The sequence below is a fragment of the Tympanuchus pallidicinctus genome, unplaced genomic scaffold (assembly GCF_026119805.1).
Source record: "Tympanuchus pallidicinctus isolate F22 unplaced genomic scaffold, pur_lepc_1.0 scaffold22, whole genome shotgun sequence".
Classification (NCBI taxonomy): domain Eukaryota; kingdom Metazoa; phylum Chordata; class Aves; order Galliformes; family Phasianidae; genus Tympanuchus; species Tympanuchus pallidicinctus.
In genome coordinates, this window is record NW_026294739.1 from 36,395,753 (window position 1) to 36,423,746 (window position 27,994).

General features: G+C 42.1%; 2 protein-coding genes across 3 annotated transcripts; both read left to right on the forward strand.

The window, feature by feature from the left end:
• Positions 1–4,561: 4,561 nt before the first annotated feature.
• On the forward strand, positions 4,562–10,445 carry CNEP1R1 (CTD nuclear envelope phosphatase 1 regulatory subunit 1). The gene is made up of 6 exons (XM_052686756.1): positions 4,562–4,702; positions 6,305–6,376; positions 8,245–8,318; positions 8,621–8,730; positions 8,864–8,918; positions 9,176–10,445. Exons 1-6 carry the CDS (start codon positions 4,678–4,680, stop codon positions 9,215–9,217), a joined length of 378 nt encoding a protein of 125 aa, XP_052542716.1. The 5' UTR covers positions 4,562–4,677; the 3' UTR covers positions 9,218–10,445.
• A 242-nt stretch (positions 10,446–10,687) lies between these two features.
• HEATR3 (HEAT repeat containing 3) lies at positions 10,688–27,574 on the forward strand. 2 transcript variants are annotated; one of them, XM_052686753.1, is made up of 15 exons: positions 10,688–10,848; positions 11,991–12,163; positions 12,280–12,367; positions 13,416–13,528; positions 15,199–15,308; positions 16,029–16,169; positions 16,955–17,238; positions 17,897–17,987; positions 20,315–20,472; positions 21,543–21,625; positions 21,879–22,015; positions 24,862–24,950; positions 25,640–25,783; positions 25,881–26,109; positions 26,940–27,574. In XM_052686753.1, the coding sequence occupies exons 1-15, from the start codon at positions 10,729–10,731 to the stop codon at positions 26,966–26,968; spliced, it is 1,989 nt and encodes a 662-aa protein (XP_052542713.1). In that variant the 5' UTR covers positions 10,688–10,728; the 3' UTR covers positions 26,969–27,574. The 2 variants fall into 2 exon arrangements, with proteins under 2 accessions (XP_052542713.1, XP_052542712.1); XM_052686752.1 differs by having other exon boundaries at positions 25,881–26,057.
• The last annotated feature ends 420 nt before the right edge of the window (positions 27,575–27,994 follow it).

The following is a 27,994-nucleotide window of genomic DNA, read 5'->3' on the forward strand; positions in this document are numbered from 1 at the left end:
TAACAATTACCAAGGTTGGGAGATATTTCCTACAATAAACTCATGTACAGAAATGCCAGACCAGTACATTGAAAAAGATTGTGTTCACTTAGTATCTCTGAAATAACGTGATGCCTCAAGAGGGATGGATTGTTTGAGAAAAATAAGCAGGAGAAGAGATTGCATAGAGGAAAATGTGCAGAACAAGGCTGGAAATGCAAGCGAAGTAAGAAACAAGTGACCCATCCTAATTATCTCTGATAGCAGATGCTGCTAACAGATGCTCTCACATTGTGCTGAAAGTACAGCTGTAAAACCAGAAATAGATATGAAAGATGCTAAGCTCAAAGATGCATCCCCTGCATCTCAAAAAGAGATACCTGAGATAGCACACTAGGCTGACAAAACACGTTTCTCCCAGTCACCTCTGCACTGTGAAGTAATTCAAATGTACACTCACTCCTTTGCTTAAGCAGTTAATTTTAAGGCTTCACAGATGTTGTCAGAAGATATCAAGAATTACTAACAGATGGACTAACCCTGAGTAATAGTTCATTCAAGTTATAATTCTACTATCATGACAATTACTTTCTTGACTCTCATTTACCTTAGCTAATCTCCAATCAATGGAATTGTAAAGAAAAAAAAAGAGTAAAACCTACTTAGAAAAAGAAAAAACAGAGCAATAAAAGCATTCTGAACTACTCGAGTTCTTTATTACAAATAAAAGTATTACAATTGACTAAGGGGTGTGAATCTCATTGCTTCTGAAACTTCTTCCCTTCCATAGGTTTAGTTGGTGTGCCACAAATCATGAAAATTATGAATGAAAACAGTTGTAAAATGTCTGCATCAGTTCAGAAGTAAACCTAATAAGTAGAGGAAGATAAAAGAGATCAGCAGGAGAGCTGCACGTCGACAAATGTATGGGACTACAAATAACTGCATATTACAACTTCCTGAGGCTTTCAGGACACTAGCAATCTCCACGGGCAATGTAACTGTACTAAAAGGAGCCCAATTTTAGGCATGTTTAATTTTGTACATCTACTTCCTTCTAACTCAGCCAACTGGACTACTCAATTCACTCAGATAATGAAGTTTAATTTTTCTGCAGAAGTGCAATTCATCTCAGAGGCTGTTCAACCAAAATTTAATGCAAGAGCTGATCTTTCTTGTAGTCCTATATAAAACCATTTCTAAAACAATAATTCTTTTTTTTTTTGTTGGTGATGAAACTTAAGAACAATGACAGCAAAACGACTACAAATGATATTTTCACAACAACCTTAACATCCATAGAAAATTCTATAAAGATGAAAAGAAACCATCTTGAAACTGCTTCAGGTAGATTGCAGCACCTTTTGCCATCAATAGGCTTTTAGATTTGACCTCCAGAAATTCTGATCCACGATGACATTTTAATTTCTAGGAAGAACATACTGAGTCGATTTCTATTCCAAAACCAATTGGGCAAGTGTTCTTGAAGCACCTCCAGAATACTTAAGCAAAGGAGAACTAGGTGCTTGAAAATGAGACTTTAAAACACATTCAGCACAGCTTATATGTTAAACAGGCTCCCTAAACTGGGCACCATATGATGCCTCTGAATCTGGCATGCATTGGATTCTTATTTATTTTTTTTTTTTAAAGCAAGAGTAAAGATGGCATTTGTAGCCTAATCCTTTCTCCTAGAGGTAAGCACTCACACTATCATATTTGTTTATATCAATTACAAAAGAATCAGTCTTTCAGGACCCTGCATTTCCAGTGCTATTTACAAAGGCAGTGCAAGTTTTGTACATTTCAGTGCACTTCACCTTTGAAACCCAAGTGTTGCTACAGGTGGCAAGCTTCTGAAGTTGAAACAGTCACACCTACAGCAGGTAAGGAATCATGGCCCCAGGAGACAGCAGGGATGGAAGGTGTATGTTTTAAGTGCTTGGGAGCACCCTGACTCATTCAGGTTTGTCAAGCATCTCAAAGCAAAAACAGAATCTCCTTGAAATAACTACCACAGCAAATGCATAAATAATATTCTATTAACAGAATAAAGTCCCCATTGTAAAAAAGCAGTGCTGCAGTTGCTTATAATGAGCTCCTAATTACTACATCCCAATTGTGTACAGTTTTGTGGTGTTACTCTCTTACATCTGCTTGAACTTTTCTTTGGAATCTGTGGGAAGAGCCAAAAAGATAAATTCTACAGCAGATTAATTCTTCATTACTGATAGAATCACTCTCCAGTGCAATTGTTACTATACTCTCCTTGTCCTTTATTTCAGATTCCTCCAATAACTTCAGAAGCTCAGTCCTACAGACCAACAGCCAGTCCTGCTTGCCCACTCATATAAATGTTATCATAAGCAGAACAGATGGGAGTAGCACAGTGTCAGCTATCACTACAGAATGCACCACAGAGAAGCATTTGCATGCACAAGCATTACACATTTTTTTCCTTATGCGCTCAATATCCATTGCCATCGGCATCCAATACAGAGAATCATGGAATAGCTAAGGTTGAAGGGGACTTTAAAAACCATCCAGTTTCAATCCTCTGCCACAGGTAGGGCTGCCGGCCACTAGATTAAGCTGCTCAGGGCTCCCATCCAGCCTGGCCTTGAATGCCTCCATGGACGAGTCTTCCACAACCTCGCTGGACAACATGTTCCAGGGCCTCACCACTTCCTGAGTAAAAAATTTCTTCCTAATTCTAACCTAAATCTTCCTTCTTCTAGTCTAAAGCCATTCCCCCTTGTCCTATCATTATCAGAACATGTAAAAAGCCAGCCCCCCTTCTTCATGTAAACTCCCTTCAAGTACTTCATGTAAACTCCCCCTTGTCCTATCATTATCAGAACATGTAAAAAGCCAGCCCCCCTTCTTCATGTAAACTCCCTTCAAGTACTAAAAGGCCACTATGAAGTCTCCCCAGAACCTTCTCTTCTTCAAGCTAAACAATCCCAACTGCCTCAACGTTTCATCATAGGAAAGGTGCTCCAGTCCTCTGATCATCTCCACGGCCCTGCTCTAGACCCACTCCAACAGCTTCACATCCTTTGCGTACTGGGCGTCCCCGGGCTGGACACAGTACTTCAAAGGGCCTCACAAGGGGACAATCGCCTCCCTCACCTGCTGCCACCCCTTTTTTGATGCAGTCCAGGATACAGTTGGCCTTCCAGGCTGCAAGCGCACACTGCCGGCTCATGTCCAGCTTTTCATCCATCAGGACCCCCAATAGAGGGAAGCAAGGCCAGAGATTTGGTGGCTTTTACAGAGAACGTGCAAACTCAGTTTATCTGCAGCTGTGCAAACCAACTGAAAGAGCAGCCTTTGTACTAATGTCCGGCCTGGGCAACCCAACACCAGCACCTTCACAGCTGCACGTTTTGCAGCAGGGAAACCGTGTTCCCTAGGTCAGGTTTCAATAGCAGGAGCTTTTCAAGAAAAAGAAAGTAATTTGTGTGTTACAAACAAAAGCGCAGTTTACCAAAGATAGCTTGTTTTTAATCAAATCAAGCTGCTTATACATGACGACCAACTTTCCAAGCAAAACAAACAAACAAATGAAAAAACAAAACAGCGAAACGCGGGAGCCAGAGCTCCGATGTGAGGACGGCTCGGCGGGGCGGCGCGGAGCTGCAAGGCAGGAGCCGGGCGGTAGGTGGCACCAGCGGGACCGGAGCTGAGCGCAGGGCTCGCAGCGCTGCGCCGGGCATCGGCACGGACCTCGGCAGCTGAAAACTGGCGGTAACGCGCAGCCCCGGGACGAGTCGCTGATCACGGCATTTAAACTCGAGAAGCTCTTATCTCGGGAAATTTTACTACTTCGGCTACCTCAGCATCCCGGCTAGGACAGCGGGAGGCAGCGGCACGGACCTAGCGATCGTGACTGCCGATCTCGGTACTACAAAAGACACGTTCACAACCTACCAAAAAATAAAATAGTGCCGCGAGCACCACGTACCGCTCAGAGAGCACGCACGGCCCGACATCGTCCCCACACGGCGCTGCGATGCGGCTCCTCGCCGGTAGGCGGGGCCGGAGCAGCGCGGCGGCGGACGTCGTGCTGAGGGACGGCCGCTGTGAGGGGCGGCCCGCCGCGGCGCCGTTCTGCTGAGGTACGGTGCTGCCAAAGGCACCCCGCTGACGGACGGTTCTGCTGAGGGCGGCGGAAAACACGCGCTGAGGGGAGCGGAGGGGCAAGAGCGCGAGGCGCCCCCCGCCAGGCTGCTGCCGCGTGCCTCACGAAGCGGCTCAGTTGGCTTTTCTATTTCTCAAGAGCAGGGCCTCATGTTTTATGGCTGTACTCGGAAAAACGATGGCTTCAGCCAATCTGCCGAGCCCAGCCACCGTTTGCCAGTGAAGTTTAATAAGTCTCGCGCCAAAGCCTCGGCAATCACTACTGCACAAAGCACAGCCACCAGCTCGACCAAGCAGCGCTTCACACACTGCCGCCCTCTTAATGACCCACACACGGCCAAACCGCGCCTCTTGCCTCCCCGGGAACCAATGAGAACCGCTCTTGCTGAGGAGGGCGTCGAGAGTGGGAGGTTGTCCAATAGGGTGCGGCGTTGTTTGGGGGTGTGGCCGAGCGCCGTGCGGGGCGGGGCGGGCCTGGTCTGCCGGTGTCAGGGCTGTGAGGTGGGAGCAGGGCCGGGCTGGCGGTAATTGCCTTCCGCCCCGCGCCCGCCCGCTATGAACTCACTGGAGCAGGCGGAGGGTGAGTACGGCAACGCTGATCCTCGACGCTGTGCCAGGGCGTAGGGTGGGCTGCGGCCCTTCCCCGGCAGCCCTCGGCGCTGCTAGGCTTAGCGGACCCCGTAAGTAGGCCCTGCTCGGGAGCGGCGGCAGCCCAGCGGCTCGGGGCGTGTTGGGCTCCCTGATAGTCGCGTGCGCTGCCGGCCTTCGCCTTGCTGTGCTACTGGAAATCAGGGCCTTGTATCCGCTGAGCTGCAGCGCTGCGAGGATGCCAGTAAACGGCCGTCGGGCGATGTGGCCCCGCTCGGGAGCTGCTCTTACAGCGCGGGCCCCCAAGATAAGCTTGTCCTTGTGCCTGCGAGATGCTCTTTCTAAAGCTCTTGCTGACAGCACGTTTGGAGCAGGATTCCTGCCATGCCCTCCGTGCTGCAGTGCCTGGTACGGGGCTTGGTGCTGCGCGGGGAGCCCCGCTCGTTAGCTGTAATTGCCGGGCTGGCTGTAGCTGTTGGCATCAATTAGCGCAGTTAGCAGTTCTGTGGCCACAGGCAGGGCGCTGTCATCTTCTGCCACGAACTCGCTGCACGCTTCTTGGGAGTAGTTTGAACTTCGAAAAGTGCATTAGTAATGATTATAATACCTGTTCTTTTCTCCTTGTAATCTAGTTGCTCTACGATAGGTTAAATAACTTAGCAGTAGCTTCAAGTTGAAGGAAAGCACTTTCAGAGTGATGTTAACTGAAACACTTCAGCTCAAAAATGATGTGTTTCTTATTAAAACGCTTTTTAACTCTTGGTAGAATTCTAGCTTTGGCTGAACGTTGTCAAATACTGACCTTGTTGAACAAAGGATTGAATCTAAGAGGCAGGGGGTGAAACAGCTCCTTGACAGGCAGTGGTTGGTGAAGATTTTACACAAATTAGGAACATGAACTTGACGTGCTGTTCATCTCTTAACAGTAATTCAAATTGAAAGATCTTGAGAAAACAGTGGCAATAAGGTGAAGCATCTATTTGGGGGGGGTGGGGTGGAAAAGAATTGTATTAAGATTACTGAATTAGTGTTTGCTATGCATGTATGTCTCTGTATCTCTCTGTATGACATATGGCATTAAGCAGTCTACAAAATAATGTCATCAGAACTATGCTGAAACATAACAGCTGGCAAATAGCCAACCTCTTTTTTTTTTCCATTGTTATATCTATCTATATATATAGAATATATATGGAATCTGTATATATATATAGAACCTGAAGGCTTCTTGATATAGTTAATCTCTAAATATGTTATCTATTTGTTGTGAAGGGGCTATTTAAGCTATTCTAAATCTAGGCTTTCTTAAAGCTGTTTAAAATACTTTGAGTTCTTAACCATTTCTGTTTTCTATAAGTAGGAATGTTTCTTGTTTAATGTAACACCATTGTTACACTTTTCATCTGGGGTTGGGTGGAGTTATTCTGAATGCTTTTTTTCATCCATGTGATGAATGCATTTGTTTTCTTCCTGTTTAAGAAAGTGGTGTGCACGGGGAAAAAAGCAAATGCCTTTAATTCTTTACATCACAGTATGATTAAGCAGATGAATTACATTTACAGATCTAATTACACTTGCAATGTATCTTCCTTAGATCTCAAAGCTTTTGAAAGAAGGCTAACTGAATACATTGCGTGTTTGCAACCAGCTACAGGACGTTGGAGAAGTAAGTTTGATGTTCCAAGAGATACATTGGATTCTCTTTTATATGCTTTTTAGATTTACTGGTGTGAAGCTTTGATTTATGCTTGCCCAAACAACAATCTCTACTTAATGATCTTTTTACAGTTTCTGTGGTATGCATGCACTTACATGCTCTGCTGCAGGGCAGTAATGTGTTCACCTCAAGTTAAAGTGTAATACTTGCCTGGTTGTTATTCAGAAGCAATGTCCTGGGTTCCATTGAGCATTCCCACCACTGTTGAACTCAAACTTAACAAATAAAAAACTGTATGAATTAAAGGAATGAGTTTGTATCTGGTATGCAGAATGGCTTGGGTGGTTGTCTAGTATATATGTTTTTAAAGCCAACACTGCCAGATGTCATTAGAATGAGCTCAAGGCTGAGTTATTCTTCAGAGATGGGATATTAATGTGTTAAAGGTTTTTTTCTGTTTTGTTTTTGCTTGTTGCTGGGCTGCTTTTTGTTGCTCTGCTTTTTTGCTTGTTTCTGAAAGCTCTTATTGCCCAGCCAGACACTTCAGGTTCTGGAATCAAACAAGGCTAGGTTAGATAGTCCTTCAAAGGGTGAAGAAATTGTAGCAGTGGGTCCTGAAGAAGAATGAATTAAGAGCAGAATATATTTCCATCTGTTCTAATGGGAAAGCTTGAAGTGGCAGAGGAGGGAAGCAGAATGCACCCTACGTGTGCTGCCAATTTTCAGATCTGCTTTTTGCTTCAAAGATTCTGCTGAGGTTTCCAAACTCAGAAACTATTTTGTTAGTTTTGTAATTCATATATAAGAGGGACTTTTTACTGTATGATGAGGGTATTTATCTCAGTGCTATGTTTTTTTTTTTCTCCTTTTACCCCAGAAGAGAAGTACTCATAGAGAAAAGAAGTATATGCTTTAGGTAGATCTTTTCCAACCTTCTTTTAAAAATTAACTTGTTACTGTTTTTGTGTTGTTTTGTGTTTTAACTTTTTATTATCAGTATGGAATGTGCAAGGTTGTGTCCAGGTTGTGTCTTTGTGTGTTGTTTTTTGTTCTCTTTGTTTTTTTTAATCATGGTAAATGTCTGTTTGCAGCCATCCGAGCATTACATTCAACAAAAAATACTCAGATCTGCAAGGCTGCCAGTGAAAGCCTCTGAGCTTTATGAATGTGCAATTGAACACAAGCTTTCTCTCTTTGGTTCCTTTTTTCATCACCTGCTGCTCTCCAGCCCTTTATAGTCTCTCAAAGTCAAGCTAGTGTCTTGCTATAGTTTGTGTTTAGCCTTTTTCATTTACAGTGAGTTGATCATTCTTCTGAAGTCATTCTGTATTTGTTTTGTTTCCTGGCTCCTGTTCCAGTTTGTTGGTTCTTTTATTTCTTTTTTTTTCCTTCTGTGTCCGCTTTCCTTGCTAAGTGTGTTGGTTGAGGTTGGAGGGGAGTATAATACAGCTTAGCTGTGCCACTGAAACTGTTGATGCTAATTCTTCAGGCTTTTTCCTACATAGAGGAGCTAGCAGGATGGAAGCTGAATACTGAATAGTTGGGACAACTCTTAACTGCAGTCTTCCAGCTCCTAGTTTTTCTAGCTGTGTTGTTTTAGAAAGTGTTGTTTCTTCAAAGCACTGAAATGCTTTTACTTGAAAGAAATTAGGTTTCTGTACCTATACAGGAAACCTGTACGGAGTGTCTACTGTTAAAAACAGTAGAAGTTTGTTTACATATCTTCATTTCTACTTTCCAAGGAGAGGTTTTTCCTCCCTCAAACATGGGAGAAGAAATAAGTGTGTAAGAGCCTCTGTTGGGGGAAAAAAAAAAAAAATGCTGCTTTTGATAGGAGTAAAATGTGATACTCATATTCTTGTTCTTTCTTTTATCAGTGATTCTGATAGTGGTATCAGTCTGCACAGCAACCGGTGCTTGGAACTGGTTAATAGACCCAGAGACACAAAAGGTAAAGGTTGTGCTAGTCCTGTATGCAGTCTGCCCCATAGCCTGGCGTGGCAGTTAAGTGCTGTAGTATCTTGAAAGTCAAAAGGATTGTTCTCCAAAGGGTCTTACAGACCACTTGTGCTCTCAAAGCGTCTGCGCTCCTTCTGTACTGTGTCCCCGCACAATGGCAAAATACTGCCTCGTAAGGTGTGTCTAAAGAATTGTCCACTAAGAGCAGTAGTTTTTTAATTTGGTGAACTGGACAGCAGCTTTCTGTCTGTGTGTAGCAAGCATATGCTAAAACTAATGACATTTATTTCCTAGGTGTCGTTTTTCACATCACTTTGGAATCACCCGTTTTTCACAATTAGCTGTATTACTCTAATAGGGTTGTTCTTTGCTGGAATACATAAAAGAGTGGTGGCACCATCAATGTATCCTTTGATTGTGTTTTTTCAAGTGAGGACTTCAGTCATTAGTTAGTGTATTGGTGTATGCTACTGCTGTGTCCTCAGTGAGCTGTTAGTGTACAAATGCTGGCTGCTTTCCTTGACACGGTGCACACAGTATAGCAGCTCGATGTCGAACTGTTTTGGCAGAATATAACATGTCCTGTGATGATGTAAGTGTTAGTGGTTCATTCTCTACACATTTTTTTTTTTTTCAAGATGCAAATATTTCAGAAATAAATGTGAAGTATTGTATTTTTCTGAGCAGCACTTATATACACCTTATGAGATGGTGTGGATGCATGCAAAAGTGGAATATAGGATACTTAGCGTTGTTTCATTTGTCGTTTTGAACTTACCCTGTGACACTGAAGTGCAGTTAGGCTCAGCGTTCAAGGTCTTAACTGTTTCATTGTTTTCTGTCTTGCAGACTGGAAAATTAATTTTGAAACCTAGGCCTCATGTTCAATAAGGGCTGTCTTCCTTCAGTTTTTTCCACTGCCATGGAAACCAAAAATGACTTTTTTAAGGTAGTATGACAGCAAAAAAAAAACCCACCACCACCAAACAGGACTGGTTGTCACTGCCTAGTAATGAAAGTCTTATACAGTTGACAGTGACAGTGTGCAATATTACTTTCTTGACTATTTATCCAAATTCTTTGTTATCATATCAGTGCTTTTGCTACTTCTGATTACCTCTTTTCAGTATTAATGTCATTTTTCACTTCAGCTAGAAGAGAACATCCAGGCAAAGTATGTGAATTGGTTATGGAGTTGAACTTGAAAACCAAACCTCATTTGTGTTGTGTATTTGAAGCTGTTGTAAATAGCAGAGTAACACCAATGTTCAGGACAAAAACAATTGCTGTTTGAATTTTGTTGTCTCATGAACAGTATTGAAAAGAACACATGCCATTCCCGGGATGTTTTATTAGCACACTTACTCATTACAGCTGTCCTCATCTGGTCGCTGTTTCTGGAACTGGTTAAGAGGCTTGCAGAAATACTGTCTGTGCTGGAGAGAACTGGTCTTAATATTTAAGAACTTTGCAGCTATGTTGAGGATCGCGTTTGTCAAATTGCGTGTGTATATATGTACAGTGCACCAGCCACTTTCCTTGTGCTCACCTGTAGCTCACTGATCTGGTTCACAGCACTGCTATTTTAAGAAGACTTTAATATTTTAAACATTGTCTTAAATACGCTTGCATCTTCCTGATTGTAAGACTGTACTGTATCTTGGTTCACAAGACCACACTGAGTGGATTTTAGGCTGTGATTAGTCTGAATATGAAACTAGGATTGCAAATGTGTAACTCCAGATTTGCTGAAGAAAACAAACAGTGCCACAATACAATAACAACGTGTTATTCCAAGTGTTAAAAACAGGCTGTGGATGTTACCTGCATAACTTTTTGGATAGCTCAACTGGCAAAGAATTTTAAGAGCTGAAGTTGTTTCAGGTGCCTTTTAAATTCCCAAGCTCTCAGTTGACTAAAACTGCACAGCTGCTGCAGCTTCTGTAGACCTACCTGCGGGCTGGGCTGGGTTGAGGCAGCCTATGGACAGACTGACCGTTAGGGCATCAGCATCGGTCCTCTGCGATCCTTCTGGCAGTTCTTCCGCCCGTCCATCGTTTTTAACCGTTGTATATTTTGTAGGTAAATGTGTATAAAATAAACACTTTGTATAAACGGACGTTATCTTCTTTGTACCGCGCAAGCGCAGATCGGGAGAGAACGGGGAGCAGCACGAATCCCGGCTGCCGTCCGTTGCCGCCCTGCTGCCGGGCGGACCGTTTCGGTCGGCACCCGACGCGTTCCAGGCCGCGAGTCCGGTCGCTCCTGGGCCGCGTGCCGCTGCGGCGCGGCTCCGCATCGGAGGCGGCTCCTTATCGGAGGCGGCTCCCGGGCGGCGCTGCGCCTGCGCCGCGTCTCACACGTGGGTGCGCCGGCGCCGAGCGGCGCGGTGCCGCGGAGCCATGGGCAAGAGCCGCGCGCGGCGGTTCCGGAGGGTCCCCTTCTCCCCGACCGGCCCCGAGCGGCGCCACGAGGAGGAGGGCGGCCCTGAGGAGGAGCCGGCGGCGGAGCTGCTGCAGAAGGTGCGGGCGGGAGCGGGGGGAGGGCCCGGGCCGGAGGGGCGGCGGAGGCCGCGCTGGGGCTGTGGAGCGGGGGGCGGTGGGAACAGGGAGAAAGGGAGGCGAGGGCTCGGCGCTGCCCGCCGCCGTCCGGCTGACGGCCCGGAGCCTCCCGAGTGCCCGGGGCTGGGCCGCCCTCCGCCGCCGCCCGCTCCCGGCCCTGTCCCGCACGCGGCACGGGAAGGCGGCCCGGCCCTGCCGGTGCTCCGCGCCCTGCCCTGTGCGCGACTGCTGTCTGTCTGTCTGTCTGCCCGGCCGGCGTGCTGCGGGCATCGAGACGCGGTGCTGGGTGTGGCTGGGGTCAGCCGATCGTGCACCACTTGTTAGTTTGGGATTTAAGCGTTCCATATAGAAAGCATAGTTGGAACCTTCTTATGTGGGTTGGTCTAGTGTTGGAAGTAAAAGCCCTTTTTCTTTTGGGTGAATAAGTCCCTTTGTTTACTTCACTCAAGCGACATAGTGCTGCTTGATTATTTCTCTGGACTGACCTATCCACTATTCTAAAAAAGTACCCCGATACACCCATGCCAGGGTGAGAGAGCTGAGAGATCCAATTGGTTTTCCTGAGGGAATGCACAGCTTTTCCACGCTGCTGTTTGGCAGGTGTTATCTTCTCTGTTGCATCTCAGCCATCGCTGTGCCCTTTGCTGCTGCTCTGTCATTCCATGGAGTGCAGCCCTGACACCCACCTGGCAGCAGGGCTGTGAGCACTGAGCAGGACTGCTCCAGTTGTCCCAAGGCAGATATCTCTGGCGTAATGCACATGTGCAGCTTTGGCTTCTTCAACTTTTCTTCGTGATGTCATTTTTTATGGCATTGTTTCCCCCCCACACTTCTGTATGTGTTTTTAGCAACGTAAGTCAGAGGTCCTACTGGTGCCAGCTGGCATCAAGTCTGTGCCTGAGCCAGTGCCTTCTCATTACACACCTGGAACAGGGTTTGTCTGCTCTTAGAGATGACCTCATAGCTCAGGCAGAGATTTATAAACTTGCTCAGGAGCTGAAGGCCCTCGATTCACCTCAGAACTGTGATCTGGAGCCAAAAGGCCACATCCACACGATACAGACCAGCTGTGTGCCCGCTCCCTTGACTCTGTGTCTCTGCAGCTGCAGCACCCCAGCGCCGAGGTGAGGGAGTACGCCTGTGCCAGCATCTCACGGCTGCTGCAGCAGCAGCACGTCATCCCGGCCTTCCTGCAGAGGGACGTCGTCCGCTGCCTGGGCCCCATGCTGCTGGACCGCAGCTTGGCTGTGCGTGAGACGGCGGCGGGTGCCCTCCGGTAAGCTCCGGTCTGCGTTTGGCACTACAGTGAGGGACTACTGGTGTGGTAAAAAATATATATTATTAAACGCTTCTAGAAAGTCTATCTGATCCAAACAAATTTATTTTTCCTAGAAATCTGAGTGCTTGTGGAGGATTTGAAGTTTGTGATGACATGGTGACCCAGGACGTCATGACACCCCTTGTGGCACTTCTCAAAGAGGTGTGTTTATTCTTAGTCTGTTTTTAAACTGATCTGGCCCTTTACATATCTTTCATTCCAAAGCAGTTCCATTTTTTGTAGCATTTTTAAGATAGATATTTGTAAGAAGTTTTTAGAAGAGTGTTTCAGATCTAATAGCCTCTCCTTATCTTTAGGAGTATTAACTGCTGTACGTTTTGAGTATCTCCCACGTGATACAGAATATATTGCTTTTTCGTCATTAGGATTTGTTAGTAAACCTACAGTACTACAACTCTTGATATATGTAAATCTAAAACACTACAAAATTATGTGCTTCCTGAGCTGGCAGTTTGGGTCCATGGTAAGGTGTGTTGCCTGGGTTGGTATTTTCTTAAGCAGGCTGGAGATTTGGGGTCAGGAATGTCATTTCAGAGTAGCCTGTTCGGTCTGTCAGGATATTTTGCACATATTTATTATAGTGAGGTTTCTTGGTGAACAGTTTGTCTTAATGAAAGCTGAGATTAGAGTTGAGTAGTTACTGCTTTTGTAAAGCAGTGTGTACTTAGCACTGGTTTTTGGTCCAGGTTTGCAGTGCAGTTTGGACACTGCATTGGGTTCTGTCAGCTGCTGTCTTTGTATGAGCAACTTTGAGCAATATCATCATTTTCTGTATGTTTTCTGTGTATTTTGAATACCAGTAATAGTATTACTGTAGAGCACAGCAAGATATATAGCTGAATGAGTCTTTGTGATTAGAACTGCTGAAAATTGCGTACAAGCTCTATTAGCAAGAAATGGCATTTCAGGTTCTAAAATTGTTAAGCATTTCTTTATTAAAAAAAAAAAAAAGGTGTTCGTGAAGTCTGAATACAAAGCTACTACTGTAGGAGTCTGTTTCTACAGGAGAAAACAAATCAATCATTCAATCCCGCTGTGACCCAGTTTTCACAGTGAACAGAAAACTGTTCTGGTTTTCTGATATTAAACATTTGATGAGAGATTTCTCAATTCCCTCTGCTTTGAACATTTTAAGTCTTGGCTTTTCTCTTGGCTTGTTTTCAACTCCATTTTACTAATTTGGTTGTAGTGTAGCAATGGACTAGATGCTAACCAGCTCTCCCCGAAGAAACGCAGAGAGATGAGCAAAAATTACGTTGAAGATATAGCCAACGAGGCTATCAACTTGCTGTGGAATGTGTGGTGAGTTCTGCATTAGCACTGGCCTCTTAGAAAAGCTAAATGAAATTGCTGCTGAAAGAGCACGGTGGCTGAGGCAGAAAGGAAGCTGCTGTCCTTGCACGAGCAGCTGTGTTCAGTTGCCCACCTGATTTCTGCCTGCAGCTGCTGCATGTGACATTCGTAGTCGTATGGCAGGTCCACATCTGAAATACAAAAGTAATCCATGATAGAAGATCAACTTGTAAGTGAAGGAATTTAAAAATACATGAAGGTGGTCTTTAGTTTCTTGCATTGATCATCCTCAGTTGGGGTGCTGTTTTCTGAAAGTTCTGTCATAGACTCTGTGAAGACACTCTGTACAGTTTGAGTCGGGTGGTGCTGCGTGCAGCCTTGTCAATGCCTGCTGTAAATACAGGGGGCAGATGTTTGAGCTTTGGTTTGCTTTTCTTACAGCTAACTCCATCTGCAGGTCTTTCCAAAAGTTAGTATTAAGTGTTGGAACAAGCTGCCCCATAGTGACTGAAGCACTAATAGATCTGCATAATTATGTGAGAATATGAGTAGCTCAGTTAGTAATCGGCTTTGGAACCACGAAGTAAATGGAGAGTAAATGCATATTTAAATGAAAATCTCTTCTGAAAGTTCTCTGGGAATTTTGTTTTCTCTTCATTTTGTAACAGCTGCACATCTCTGGTCCATAGAGAATTTTGTTTTGTACATTGCAGTATTGCAAAGGAGTTCCCTGTCTGATTGGATGCTGACTTGAGGCCTTATCTGTAAAGTGTGTTTTTGAGGGGTTGAAAGCAGTGCAGGAACTGCTTGTTCAGCACCTTGCATGAACTATGTGGACAATTTTTAGTGGTTTGTTTTTTTTTTTTTTTTTTTTTTTTATGACAGCTTTTGTAGACACCAGTGCTTTGGAAGAGGAGCTGCAGTCATTAAGTGTGCTCTAAATCCCTTTTGTGTGCATTGAACCCTGTGGCTCTGACCATGAACTGCTGGCATCACTGCTAAGTGTGGTGCTGATCAAACTGGGGCTGGCTTTGATGCCCAGGCAGTATTTTCACAAGTGGATTTCTGAATAGCACTGTAGGTAGTTAGGTCCTGTGCCTCCTTTAGTTAGAATTTGTCTTGTTTAATATTTTAGTTGAAAAATTGAAGTAGCTGTGAAAACTTGAAGAGATATGAATTCCACAGTTGATAACAGGAAGAAACGACACGTTTAACATTGTTTTGGTGTACCTTTCTGGATGTCAGGCAGCGGTCATTTTGCAGAGTAAATGACTGCAGTGATAGGAGGGGCAGCAGCCCAGTCTCAGTCGGGATGTGAGGATGTAGTCATCCACGTGGGCTGGCCGGGGCCCATGGCTGCGTGCTGCCTGTTGTGTTCAGGCTGTCTCTGCTCACAGAAGGATGTACTTAGCCTGATAAACTCCTGAATAATGTGTGTGAGGAAGCAGCTGTCACAGGGCAGCTTTCCTCAGAGGTATCCTGGGTATCCCAGCCCCTTTTCTTGTGTTTTGTAGGGTTGGCCATCGCCGTGATGAGCTCTTTGGCTAATATGTCATTCTTAAGTAGGTCTTAATACTATAAATGTGAGAAATACCAAGTGTGTGTTACTTAAAATTTTGTTAGAATTACTTTACCCTGGCAAAAGTGTTTTATTGATCTTTTTTTTTTTTATGCATTAGTGAATGCAACAGTACAGCAGTATCCATATTCAATAAAGAAGGGTGTCTGGAGGCTGTGCTACATTACATTAAGAAATTTTCCACGAATGTGGATCTGGCTATTTCAGTAGGTAAGTTGTAAAAAGAGGAGGTGGGATCTAAAGATTTGTTTTTTTTCTTTACTGTCTGAATGTAACACTGATGTCAAACGCACTGCATAATGAACCTGCCTTAGTGTTACTTAAACTGCACACTGGATAGAAAACTTTGAATTCCTTTCTGAACAATAAAGTGTTCAGAAATCCAAAAGGGGAATGGAGCCTCGATGGTTACACGGGTGGAAAAGGTCTGTGGAAAGAAAGTGCTTAAGGGAGGTGTATTTTTTATTTTTATTTTTTTCAGTAGATCAAAGTAAATGGTCTATCTGGAAACAAAACAAAAAAATTAAGTGGCTGCTATCACTGTGAATGCATTTTTATTAGTAGCACTGTAATTATGGTCTTATATAGTCTCAGTGGTGTCTGTGCTTGCAGCACTTTTTTTTTTTGTATTTTCCTTAATCAGTATGTGGCACAGAAATTGGATTTCATGTAGCTGAAATTGATACAAGTTCTGTGTCCGGCAGCAGTCTCCTCACTGCCCTGCCTGCAGCATGTTTGCTGAAGTATGTCTGTTAACCTCAGCCACAAATTGTGAAGGATGGTGTCATGCTGCTACAGTATGAAGCTGCATCGCGTATTTTTCCCGTGTTTAATTATTCCAACTTTTGGGAATGCAGTGCTTTCTTGTTAGGAGACTGAAATTTACTATTGGATTTGTTAATTAATTATTGCTTTTTTCCTTTGCTGCAGCAAATTGCTTACAGGCAGTGACAGAAGATAATCCAGATCTCCTTTCTTCATTCAATGCCCCTATGCAGCAAGTCTTGGAAACAGTGATGCTGTGTCCAGAGAGCACAATGAAGCACATCCTTTTGAGAACACTGATAGCAGGTAGGGTGTCTGAGGCATTCCTTCTGTTGTTCTGGGTGGCACAAGAGGTAAAGGAGGGTGGGAGGGCTGGAAGGCTTCCTCTTCTCACCTTCACATCCACTTGTGATGATGTACTGACATTAGCTGTAAGCAGTGCTTGCAGAGTTGGTTCATGAAGTTATTTCTTCCTCTTAGGATTGTGTTTGTACTGAAGTGAAATGTGGACCTACATGTCTGTAAAGAATCGTCTCAAATGCTTGATTCTGAGTTTGTTACTCTGGTCATCCACTTTAAATGTTCGTTTGCTTTTCACAAGTCAAATGAGTCAGTAATAAGTAGTACAGGAATTGTTTTGATCTTACCTCAAGTACGGGGTTTTTTTACTTCAGATTTTCTCCCTTGTTCTCTTTACCTCAACTGCTCAACCATGGTGACTTTTAGTACTGGAGTGCAATAAATGAGTTTAATTTTGAGAATCCTCAGAAATAATTATCTTGTGGATTTGAATTTTTTTTCCTAAAGGTAAAAGTGTCAACATAACTTCTTATAAATACTGTGTGCATTCTTACCTACTGGAATTTCCCTGAGCTTCAGGCGTGAATATTGGGCAGTTATTACATAGCAGTGTATGGAGTGCTAAAAAGAAAAATGCAAATATGCGGAGAAAAGACTTGTGGACTCATACAGAAATACAAGCCATAACTATTGTAACTCATGGAGGCCGTGTCTTCACAAAATATGCGGCTCTTACAGAGCTGGGATTTGACAATTTAATGCGTTTTCGTGTTTCAACATTTCATATATAGGCACCATCTGGAATATCAAGGAAACCATTCCACCAGGCAGCCTGGGAAGCATGGTTAATGCAATCCTGAAGATTTTCTCGGAATCATTAGCAATAGATGCTGGTGAAACAATTATTCGTATGAATGAAGCTGAAAAAAACAGATTAAAAGCTGCTGCAGAGGCAGAAACTGAGGAAAACATGATTGATGTTACAAACAACTGTGCTATAAGTGAAGATGATGGCATGGAAGAAATATCTAAAGGAAAAGGCAGTGGAGAGCATGACATCTCAGACCTGCTTCCAGTAAGTGTGGCTGGCTGGCTCTGGGAGCTTTGTGCCTTTGCATGGCTGTTGCTGTGTAGTTTGCCAGTAGCTGCTACAGTCACTAATCTCAACTCCCAAATGGCTTGTCTGTTTTAGTTCAGACTTCAGAGCTGAGCATGGAGAATTTCAGCACAAGTTGTTCAAATGTGGTCAAGTTGAGCAACACATAAGGAAAGCACATTTCCATTTTGTCGGCTAGTGGGAAGTGTAGGCTTATCTGACTCTTTTACCTCTAGCTAGTGCAGGAAGTCCTGAGTCCTGCGGTGTTTAATGGCTTTAAGTGTTCAGTGGAGATTGCAGAGAGATAACAAATGCATTCACTGTTCTGTTTGTGAAAAATAAAATAGAAATAAATATTTCTGCTAGGACTTTAGGTAACCTCTTAGTAATCTTTTCCATTACAACTTTAGTTCAGATGAAATTTTTAAAAGTAACATTTGATCCCTAGTAGAGATGGTCATCTGAAATATCAGTCAAAGAGATGATAGGCAGATAGATCTTAATGTTTTTTCAAAGCTTTGCTGAGGGGTAAGAAGAGGAATGGCTGGGTTGTATTTTTCACTGGCAGTCTAGATGCTGTAAATTGCACTGATGTGTTGTTTTCCAGAATTAAATTTTGCATCTTTTTTTTCTTTAGTCTGATAAATGGGAGCTGAAAGAAGTGACAGCCTTACTGATGGCTCAGCAGACTGCTCTGGAAATCATTGTTAATATGTGCTGCAGCGAAGGTTTGTAGGAATCTTCCCCTCCATTGCAAGTGGTGGCGTGGCTTTTGTTTCTGGGATAAGTCATGTTTAGTTTGCCATTTGGTGATCTTAGCCTTTTGGTGATTGCCATTTGGTGATCTCAGCCTAAGGTGCACTTGCATAGAATTGCCATTCCTGCCTGATGCCCTCATCTGGTTGAGAATCACAGTAATTAATTCTGTTACTTATTTAAGTATTTTTGTCACTTAAATAGCTTCTACTGCTTACACATTTTGCATGTTATGAGCTGTAATTCATAAGCTCTCCCCTTTAATTGGAAAATCTCTTGTAGATAAGCTGCATATTCTACCATTCGCTCAGTGTAAGGTAAAGTTGTCTGTGTTGTATTTCACTGCAGAACTTCACCCATACATGGGCAGAGAAAGCTGTAGTCAGTAGAAATTAAGAGGAATCCACAGGCAGCTGCTGATTTAATTTTCAGGTTATTTGATGACTAAAATAGCTTTTGCCATTATGCCGGCTTGATGAAAACTTTCAGTTTGCCACACAACTAAGGGAAATAGCCAGGTTGGCAAATAGGTGTTTTTTTTGACTGAGTACTGGCTGGCATCTGGGAGGAGAAACAGTACTGTCATCCCTAGCAGGCATGGAGGAAGCAGTCAGGAATCAGCATTGTTGTCCAAAGTTCACAGGTTGCCAGCCCTAGTTAGGATAGGATTGCCATAGGAAATGCTCCTGTATTTCCGAGAACATTGCAAGAAACCTGATCTTAGTTGTGGGTGATCCAGTTTCTGCTCTCTGAGCTGTGATACCGCTGCTGTAGTTTTTGTTGCTGAACTGCTAGGTCAGCTAGCACAGTGGTCATTTAATTTTCAGAGATTTTTTCTTTCTTTGCTTTAAGATACTGCTTCTAAAAAAAAACCCAAAAAAACGCTTCCATCTGCAAGAAACGTATTGAGAAGGAGGTGTCAGCTTTATTTGCATGTTTGCTCTTGCACTGGGGCAGGGCCTTGTTGGTAGAACGTGAAAGATGACGTGTTTTCTCATGCAGAAGGTAGTAACACCAGTGCATCGTAGGGGTGGAATTATCTGGGTGTTACCATAAGCAAAAGAATTTGACCATGTGATCAGGTGGTCACAGCCTAACAAGTTACTTTGCATCATGTAAACAGTAGTCATCACCATTTAAATAAAGTCTTAGAAGTTACTGAATGCAGGTGCTCAATGGAGGTGAAGTACAATAAGAGAGTAAATGAATGTATTTTAAGTGAATGACTTTACTTTTTGCCACAGAAGTGCATGGCTACCACACTAGTCTCCATAGGGACTAGATGACACATTAGTCTTTTGTCAAACAAAATGACATGAAGGTAGATATTAATATGTATAATTTTGTCACATTAGTTAAAAATCCTGACCTTTTAACAGAGGCAGAAATTTCATCCCTCAGTGAGGAGGATCATTCCTACTGGTAGACTTAGAATTTGTGTAAACACCAATTGTGCACTGGTTAAAATGTAACCAGATCTGAAACATTAGGTAGCTTACTGTAAATGGATGTGGATGTAGGAATACCGGGTTAAATGTAAGTGATGGACTTGTGCTCATCAGGCCCAGGCAACTTTTTGCCACGGACACATTATTTACTTTGTTGTAGCTGTGCCCACTGATATCCTTACTTCAACACCTCTCCCCACAGCTGTTCCCACAGAAAATATCAACCCAGTTTAACTTACATATTTGTACTTCTAATTTACTTAAAATATGTTGTCTGAAAAAGCTGTCAGAGGTTGATTTAGATTGCTTTGGCTGGCTTTGTTGTCATGATTTCCTTTTCACTAGCTTTCTGTCCTTCATCCAACCCCATTAGTGCCCAGTTAGAAGAGGTCTCTGTGACTTAAGCATTCTTAGAACAGTTGCCTTAATCTGATTACAGATATTACAAGGGTTAAACTAATGTGTGTGCATGGTTGAATCTATCTCAAAAAGCAAATTGGTACAGTCCAAGTTAAAATCTTAGTAAATGTTTAATGTTTCTCAAGAAATGCTTCTTTTTTGCCTTATCTGATATCTTTAGGTAAAGCATAGTTAACACCTGAGGATGAGGTGTCTGTGTTTGGAGAATCTCCTTCATAAGAGTAAATGTTCCATGAGTGAATATAAAATAAATAATTTTTTTAGTGTGACAGTTTAAACAAAAGTGGTACCACGTTTATAACTGTGGCTTAATGGTTCTTGGGCTACGTGGATTTCATTAGGGCACTGGAACTTAAGACTTAAACCAAGAACTGGAGCCAGGTATAATTCAGTAGTGGGGTCACATTTACAAATTTTTCTTCTGCTTTCAGATCCCTCTGATGATGAGTGGGAAGAGCTCTCCAGCAGTGATGAAAGTGACCTGTTTATGGAAAACTCATACAGTGAGGGCAGTGGGCTGCTGATGTCACCCCTGTGCCTCTCTGCTGAGGTTCACTCAGCATTTCTGAACAACCTCATTCCAAAGAAGGTATTTTCTTTTGTTTCCAATATGTGCTACGTTCTCTCATTTGTTTCCAATTTCTCTCCTAAGTTAGGCAAACTAATCTCTCCACTCTACTTGGAGAAGATGAAATTCATTTAAAGACAGTTTAGCTTTTTTGTTATTTTGGTTTTTGTTTTCTCCTGGAGATGTAGCAGCATTTCATGGGTTGTCTTTGTCTGAATAATGTAAGTTGGAATAGAAGATTCTTTCAGAACCTTTGTGCTTTGTTGTTTCTTGCTTGGTTTTTGGCCATTTTGTTGTGTTATAATTAATTTGGCTTTTTCAAAATACAAAGGTTATTTCTTGTTTTGGTTGTGAAAGAGATGACCTGCAAAAAGAAAGGGAAGCTTAATTAGAAGCTTGGCTGCCAAATGTTCATGTTAGCTGAGGGAACTGGAAGTAACCTGTGTGAATGACAATAGTCAGCACTGAAAAAATGCACGTTCTGCTTTTACCCTATGCTGTCTGAAGTGCAATATCTGACACTGACAAAAATTAAATTGTTCTTGTTCCAGAATTGTTTTGGTCATTGCTGTATAGGGTTGTAAATAGAAAATCCCTGATCTCAACCCAATTATTAGTGTGATTCAGCATTCACTTGAGGTGAAAACTTTCAGGGCTTTTTGTACTCAGTAGCAGGCAGTGTAAGCTTCATGTTAAGGTACTTTAAATTTGCAGTCATCTGAGAATTCTGTAACAGAGTTTGTGAGTAGAGAGATTTAAAAAAATGAAAAAGAATAGTAGAGATCTAGAAGATCACCTGATGCACAGTACAGTTAGATACTTAAGAAAAGCTGTGCTAAACCTGTGTTTGATTGCTCGTTTTTGAGTGACTGAGGAAGATTCTAGCATTTTCAGCATGTGAGTGCTTGTTACCCTCAAAGCTTTGAGGACAGTCAAGTTTACATTTACATACATTACATTTACATACATACATTACATTTACTTGAGGTATCTGTTTGATATTAAGCTGAAAATTCAATCTTCCCATCCCCATGCTGTAGAGAAGAAAAACAAAAGCTTTCTTGCTAAACATTTCTTTTTCCCCTCCCCAGATTCTTGAAAAAACTGCTTTTCCGAACAGTGTTGCTCTAGACATCTGTATGCACAATCCGTCTTGGAAACCGTTAATTAAAAAGTAGGAATTTCATTGTCTCTCTTACTACTTTTCATATATGCTCAGTTTTAGAGCTCTTAGAAGGACTGTTCATCTTTGGGTTACTTGTAAGATCTGGAAAATGGCAGATCTGATGCTTCATTTTCAATGAAGAGATGCAGATCTTTGGGTAAACTGCACACCAGATCACATCCTTACTTAATTCAAGATCCTTCTCTGCATTTCTGCATTTATTTACAAAGGTCTGCTAAGTGCACTTTTGTTTTCGTTTCAGACTGAACACAGTGCAGTGTAGAGCTTTAACCTGTCTTCATAGCATTTTGTTGGTGTCAGATGTGGATTGCCTTGGAGGAGCCTCAGCACTTCAGTCACTTGCACAACATCTCTCACAGCTGATCTTTTCTAAAACAGGTAAGGTGCTTAGAGGCTTGCTGGCCTATCATATAGGTCTAAAGTAGCCACTATGCACATTAGGTTTTATTGCCATTTTATTAATAATTGCATTGCATTAATCTTTCAAAATAAGATACTGAGTATCAGAAACATGCTGACAGAGCAGTGTACAGTGGTATAGTGTGTTTACTCAAATTGAATCTTGAGCAATTACACTTCTAATGCAAGACTGCATTATGTCTATGTGTGCAAGAAGAAAATCACTAAGTTAGCGGATGAATCTTCCCTTGCTGTGAGACCAAAACTGTTTGCTTGAATATATTAGTGATAATAGCAGTTGTTCATCAATCTGCTGTGTCATGTCCCTTTCAATGTGGAAACGCTCATGGGGGGGAAGAGTATCCAGGACAGTCTGTCACATCACTTTTTCGAGGAATTTTTTGAAATAATGGTGAAAGTGGCTGTCGCAAAGATCTCCAGAATGCATGTGCATACTGCAGTAGGAAAGATGGCAGCCTTCTTGTCTCCAGGACATGCGTTATGCATGTGATTGCACAGCTTTATTGGAAACATTTTGATAGTAAGGAAATGTGCGTAAGATGACGACTTCATGTTATGATGCTGGTTCAGTTTGAATGGAGAAGTCAATAAACTGGATAATTTAGTTTTGCTAAAAATGATGCTGGTTTAGAATATCAAATATATCCTGGTGAATACTATCATGTATCCACTGCAATTCATCCAAGACACGTTATTTCGTAGAGATACTGTGATGGTTTCCCTGTAGATCTGCTAGTATCCACACTGGATAGCCTAGTGCAGGTACATGGCAGTTAGCATTTCCAGCTACCTCTTGCAGTCCCTTAGATCAGATCATAGTCATTCACGTAGTACTGCTGGACCACTTACTATATGATTTCTGTTACTAATAGTAGAGAAGCTGAACCAAGACTTTAAATAAACAACTGGTTCCAACTCAGTGATCTGGTTCCCTGGTAAGCTGCTTCATTCAAACTGTTCTACTAATGTGTTTTTAAGGTCAGTGATATGGCTCCTCAGTAAATCAGAGATATTCCTGGAGACTGAAGGAACCTGCCAAATCTCAAAACTGACAGAAAATGTATTTCCTAAGATGGATCTGAAGTCTAGCATAGGCATAGCCTTTGTCATTTCTTGTCTTTTAAAAGCTTGATCAGTTTTCCTCCCTTCCTTCAAGTGACTTCATTTGTAACCACAAATATGGTGCATGCAGTCCTTATTTGTTGTGTAGTATGATGCTGCAATGTTGTTTGAGGATGCATCTGCCTGCAAAACACACTTTTTTTTTCTTCTAAATGTCATACTAAAATATTTTTAAATGTCATATTAAAAGCATGTGATATGATTACAATGCTTGAAAAAAACCAAAATGCAGGAAATGAAAATAAATGTAAAACATAAGCAAGATTTCACATTATAGTTGGAATAGTCAGGACGTTCTTAAGTGAAACTGGAGAAATGACAAGCTGAAGACAGAGGGTCTGCAATTAGTTTAAATATTTTGTTAGTAATTAGATGCTAACTAATGGAAGCTGTTAGTCACCAAGTGCTTAGAAGGAATTTTGTGGTTTACAAGTTGAAGAAAGGAAATAAGGATCGAGTTGCTTAGGTGGGAGAGGTGGAGATGCATATTAAGTTAGCAAGAGTTTCTGCTTCTGGAATAGTCCAGAAGATTGCAACACCCTAATGAAAAAATAAAAAGCTTTGAAGAAGCAGAATGTGCACTGAAGGTGATGGCTCCTACTGATGAATTTGTAGTTAACAGGAATAATGCACTGTTTGATTTGTACATTTCTGAAAGGTTGTTAAACCACTGGAAAGCATGCTCTTTACATGAGTTGGAAAGAGCCCAGTGTTCTGAGTGTCTAAAAAAGCCTATTTAGAAGAAAGGAGTTTTAAAGAACTCAGTCAGCTTTTGTAATTTTCTCAGTTCCTGTAATATGGCCACGTGACACATGGTTTTCAGGCTTCTATTCTGACTGTGGTGTCAGAACAGTCTTAACAAGCATCTTAATCAGGATGTCCTGAAACACACTCTGCACCTTCAGTAAGGGTGTGGGTGACACCAAGCTGACCTGCCCAAGGGGTGGGATGCCATCAGAGAAACCTGGATAGACTCCAGCAGTGGGTCCAAGTAAACCCCACGAGGTTCAACAAACCCAAGTGCAAGGTCTTGCACCTGAGTCACAGCAGCCCCTGTACAGTACAGGCTGGAGGGTGGAAGGGTGGAACACGGTCCTGCGGAAAAGGACTTGGGTGGATGTCAAGCGGGATGTGAGCCAGCAATGTTCCCTTACAGGCCAGAAAGCCAACTGTATCCTGGGCTGCATCAAAAGAAGAGTGGCCAGCAGGGCACGGGAGGTGATCCTGCCCCCCTGCTCTGCACAAGTTTTAGATTTGATACAAGAAGAATGTTTTTAAGAGAAGAGTGAAGCACTGGCACAGGTTGCCCAGGGAAGTGGTGGGTGCTCCATCGCTGGGGACACTCAGGGTTGGAATGCATGGGGCTCTGAGCACCTCATGGAGCTGTAGGTATCCCTGTAATTGCAGGGGAGTTGGACTAGATGGCCTTTGAGGGTTCCTTCACACAAACAATTCTGTGAAAATAAGTGCCATGGAAGAACAATATATCTGATTTTCAGATAGAATTACCATTGAATTTAAAAAATCACTGTGGTTGCAACTACAAAGATCAGTTACTGAAAATCTAGTTTTTCCTGGTTTTGGTAGTACCTGAAGGAAAAAGTTAAGGATTAGGGAATTCATGCATTTTGTATCCTTATCTGCTCATTTAACTTTTGGCTTTGGGTGCAACTCTTTAACAGAACTCCCTGAAGATGCAGAATTCTTGGAAGCCATAACCAGTGCTTTGAGGGCTCTCTTACAAACAATGGCATCGAAGAACATATCCCAGGTAAGAGGTATCAAGCTCAAATGTTCCAGTAGGTTCATAGATATTACAGGAATGCTTTGTTATATAAACAGGTGAAATGTTTAAAAATTAAAATAGCAATAAAAACTTTGGGTGAGATGGTTAGAATGACAAGTACATTATCTGCTAACACCACCTGGACATATGGATTCTTTATTTCCTGATGTCACCCAGTTGAAGCTGGTCTTTCTAGAATGTTTGTTGGACTTGAATTAAATATCCAGCATTGGGCATGAGCTAAATATAGAAATGAAGCCTAGTGATTTGTTATACAAGATGTAATACTAGGTGGGCTGCTGGTCCTTTCTGGCTATAAACTGACATACGAGCTTCTATAAGTTGTAACGAGCTGGATAGCTAATGAGCTGCGTAGATTTGTGAAAATCCCTTTTGGCTCAGAACTTTTTTCCTTCAGCTTCATAAAGCTTTAGTTAAGTTCTGAAAGAAACACCTTATGAATTTGAAAGGGAAAGTTTAACTGTTCTCTTACTGATTAGACTTCCAAGAATCCATGTACCCTTCATAATATAGGAATTTCTGTTTTACTATTGCAGATTTGCCTGAGTGTTGTGTAGAAGCACATTACTTACATTTCATATTTTAAAGTTTCTCTGGAAATGTTAATACATATTTCTTTTTTTTTCCTTTCCTTCTTCTCCCTTGCTGATCAGTGTATGACTGCTGAGCAGCTCCTGGCTTTATGTGAAGCAAGTATTCACAGCAGCAATGCCAGTGTGAGAGTGAACGTAGTGAGCATCCTTGGAATTTCTGGCAGCGTCTTGGCCAAAGCAGAGGATACAGCTGAAACACTAGAGGTGAGAAAGCCTTTGTGTGGCAAGCCTGAAGCTTTGATACTTGTAAAAATTTTCTTATGCAGCGTTTGAAAACTCAATTTTTCTTTCTTGTATTTAGATGATCGGAAAATTTCTTCTTGAGGTGGCTATGAAGGAGTCTTCTCTTGTGGTAGCAGGGGAAGCCTTGGATGCCCTTTTTGATGTATTTGCAGATGGTAAAGAAGCAGAAAAAGCAGCAGTGCAGATGAAGTTGCTTCCAGCACTGAAAGAATTTCAACCAGTGTTCAAAATGAGGGTAGGCATCAGATGCAGCCAGCTTGGTGTCTCAGCTTGCTGCGTGGGTTCAGGTTTGTGATTTAGGCTGCTAGGAGAGATAATTAAGCAGAAGTGTGTGACTTTATGAGATGATGGGGAAAAAAACGAAAGCAAATAATTAAATTCATGCTATTCTGCTTTAGAGAAACCAAATGCACTCACCTTGCAGTTTACAGAATCATTAAGGTAACAGCATTGCATTGCAACATCTATGATGTGCAAATGATTATTTTTTTCTGAAACTCTTGTGAAAATAATCCTTCAGATGTCTCTGGAAGAGAGCAGCTACTTTGTTGGGAAGGAGAAGTCCCTTCAGAATTTACATTCACATCTTCTGGTTTTAACTTGCAGTAGTTGCATGTGGATTTTTGTTCTGTTGTTGGTTAATTATCCTGTATTTCCAAGAACTGTACAGCTAAAATCGTATGCTGTAATTTTAAGTGTAGCTTTGACTTAAATAGAGAATGGCTTTCAGTGCATTATTTCCTAGTTGGACGAAGTCTGAGGAGTAACTTTCATAGTCCTATTACTAAGCACGTATGGATATTTGTCAGGACTACAGTCATTTGATCAGTTAGCTGTGTAAGATCTTTAATATGAAAAGCAGTTAGTAAGTGCATGTTTTAGATTTAGGAGTGAAATAGGATCCAATTGTAGCCTAGTTTTAAGCAGAAATGTAGTGGAGTGAAGTGACTTGCAGAAATATTTGCTAGTGGTGAATGTGCACACATGAGCGCGTTGGTGTTGTCAGAACACATGCACAGCATGGCTTGTTACAGAACCTCTAAATGTTACCAGCTTCTGGGGACCTAATAGGAAAAGCTTCTCCATTAATGAAAGTATGTGTTTTTTGGTTTTTCAGATACGAAAAGAAGGCAAGGGACAATATAGTACAGATCAGCTTTGTGTTCTTGACAACGTGAAGATGAATTTGAGAAGATTCATTGCATATCAGGAGACATTAGGCAAAAACCCTACTTGAAACATCGAGGAACTTTAAGGTTTCTTTATCGAAAAATGTTTTCCAAAAATATACTAAAATGTATTGAGAAAAGCAGTTTTGCTTTCATGTTAATATTAGGATTTTTAATGTTCAGTATTTTATACTTCTGGGATGATGCAATGTGGAGGTCACATCAGCATAAAAATGCACAGCATATTTTGAGTTCAAATGTTAGCAGTGATGAGAAGTGCTCTTGCAGTCCTGCAGCAAAAAGCACCACTGTCATTGTGAGAAATCTTCACGTATCCTGGCAGAAAACTACAATTGCATGACAAAGTAATTTAAGGAATATTTTCAGTTATGTGCCAGATTAAGGCAGGGAGGCTTAAAGTATTCTGAGGGAATTAAGCAGTGATGGGATGTTGGTGTTTGCTGTTTGCCTTTACCTGTTTGTAGCTTTGCACAGGCACTTATGGCAAGCTTCCCAAGGAAACTGTGTGATAAGTGTGTAGATTACTTTCAGCACTTGGACCTGTTACTTCTTGAGGCTTGGAGGGAATGTTTCATGTCATGAGTCACGGAGGGAACTGTTTCAGATTCATTTACGACAAATTTGGTATTTTGGCTTTTTACTGTAGAAATCAGTCTTGAAAGGATGCTGCTCCATCTTTGTGATTTGATGGCTATTTCTGAGAATCAAGTCTCCCAGTTTACATTCTTCCTTGTAATTCTGCATCTGGGTGAATTTGATTTCAGCAAAGTAATGAACCTAATAAAATATTTTTATACTGAAGTATTATCTAGAGTAATTTTGCATTTACTGAAACTCTTTTAAAATATTTCTGATAGAGATTTTTAAGCTGTACGATACTGAAACTATTTTCAAAAACTGTCATGGATTCATGAAGGTTTTATATGTACTTCCATGTATCAAAAGCTGTGGTTTTGTTTCTGTGTACAGGATACCCTCAGAC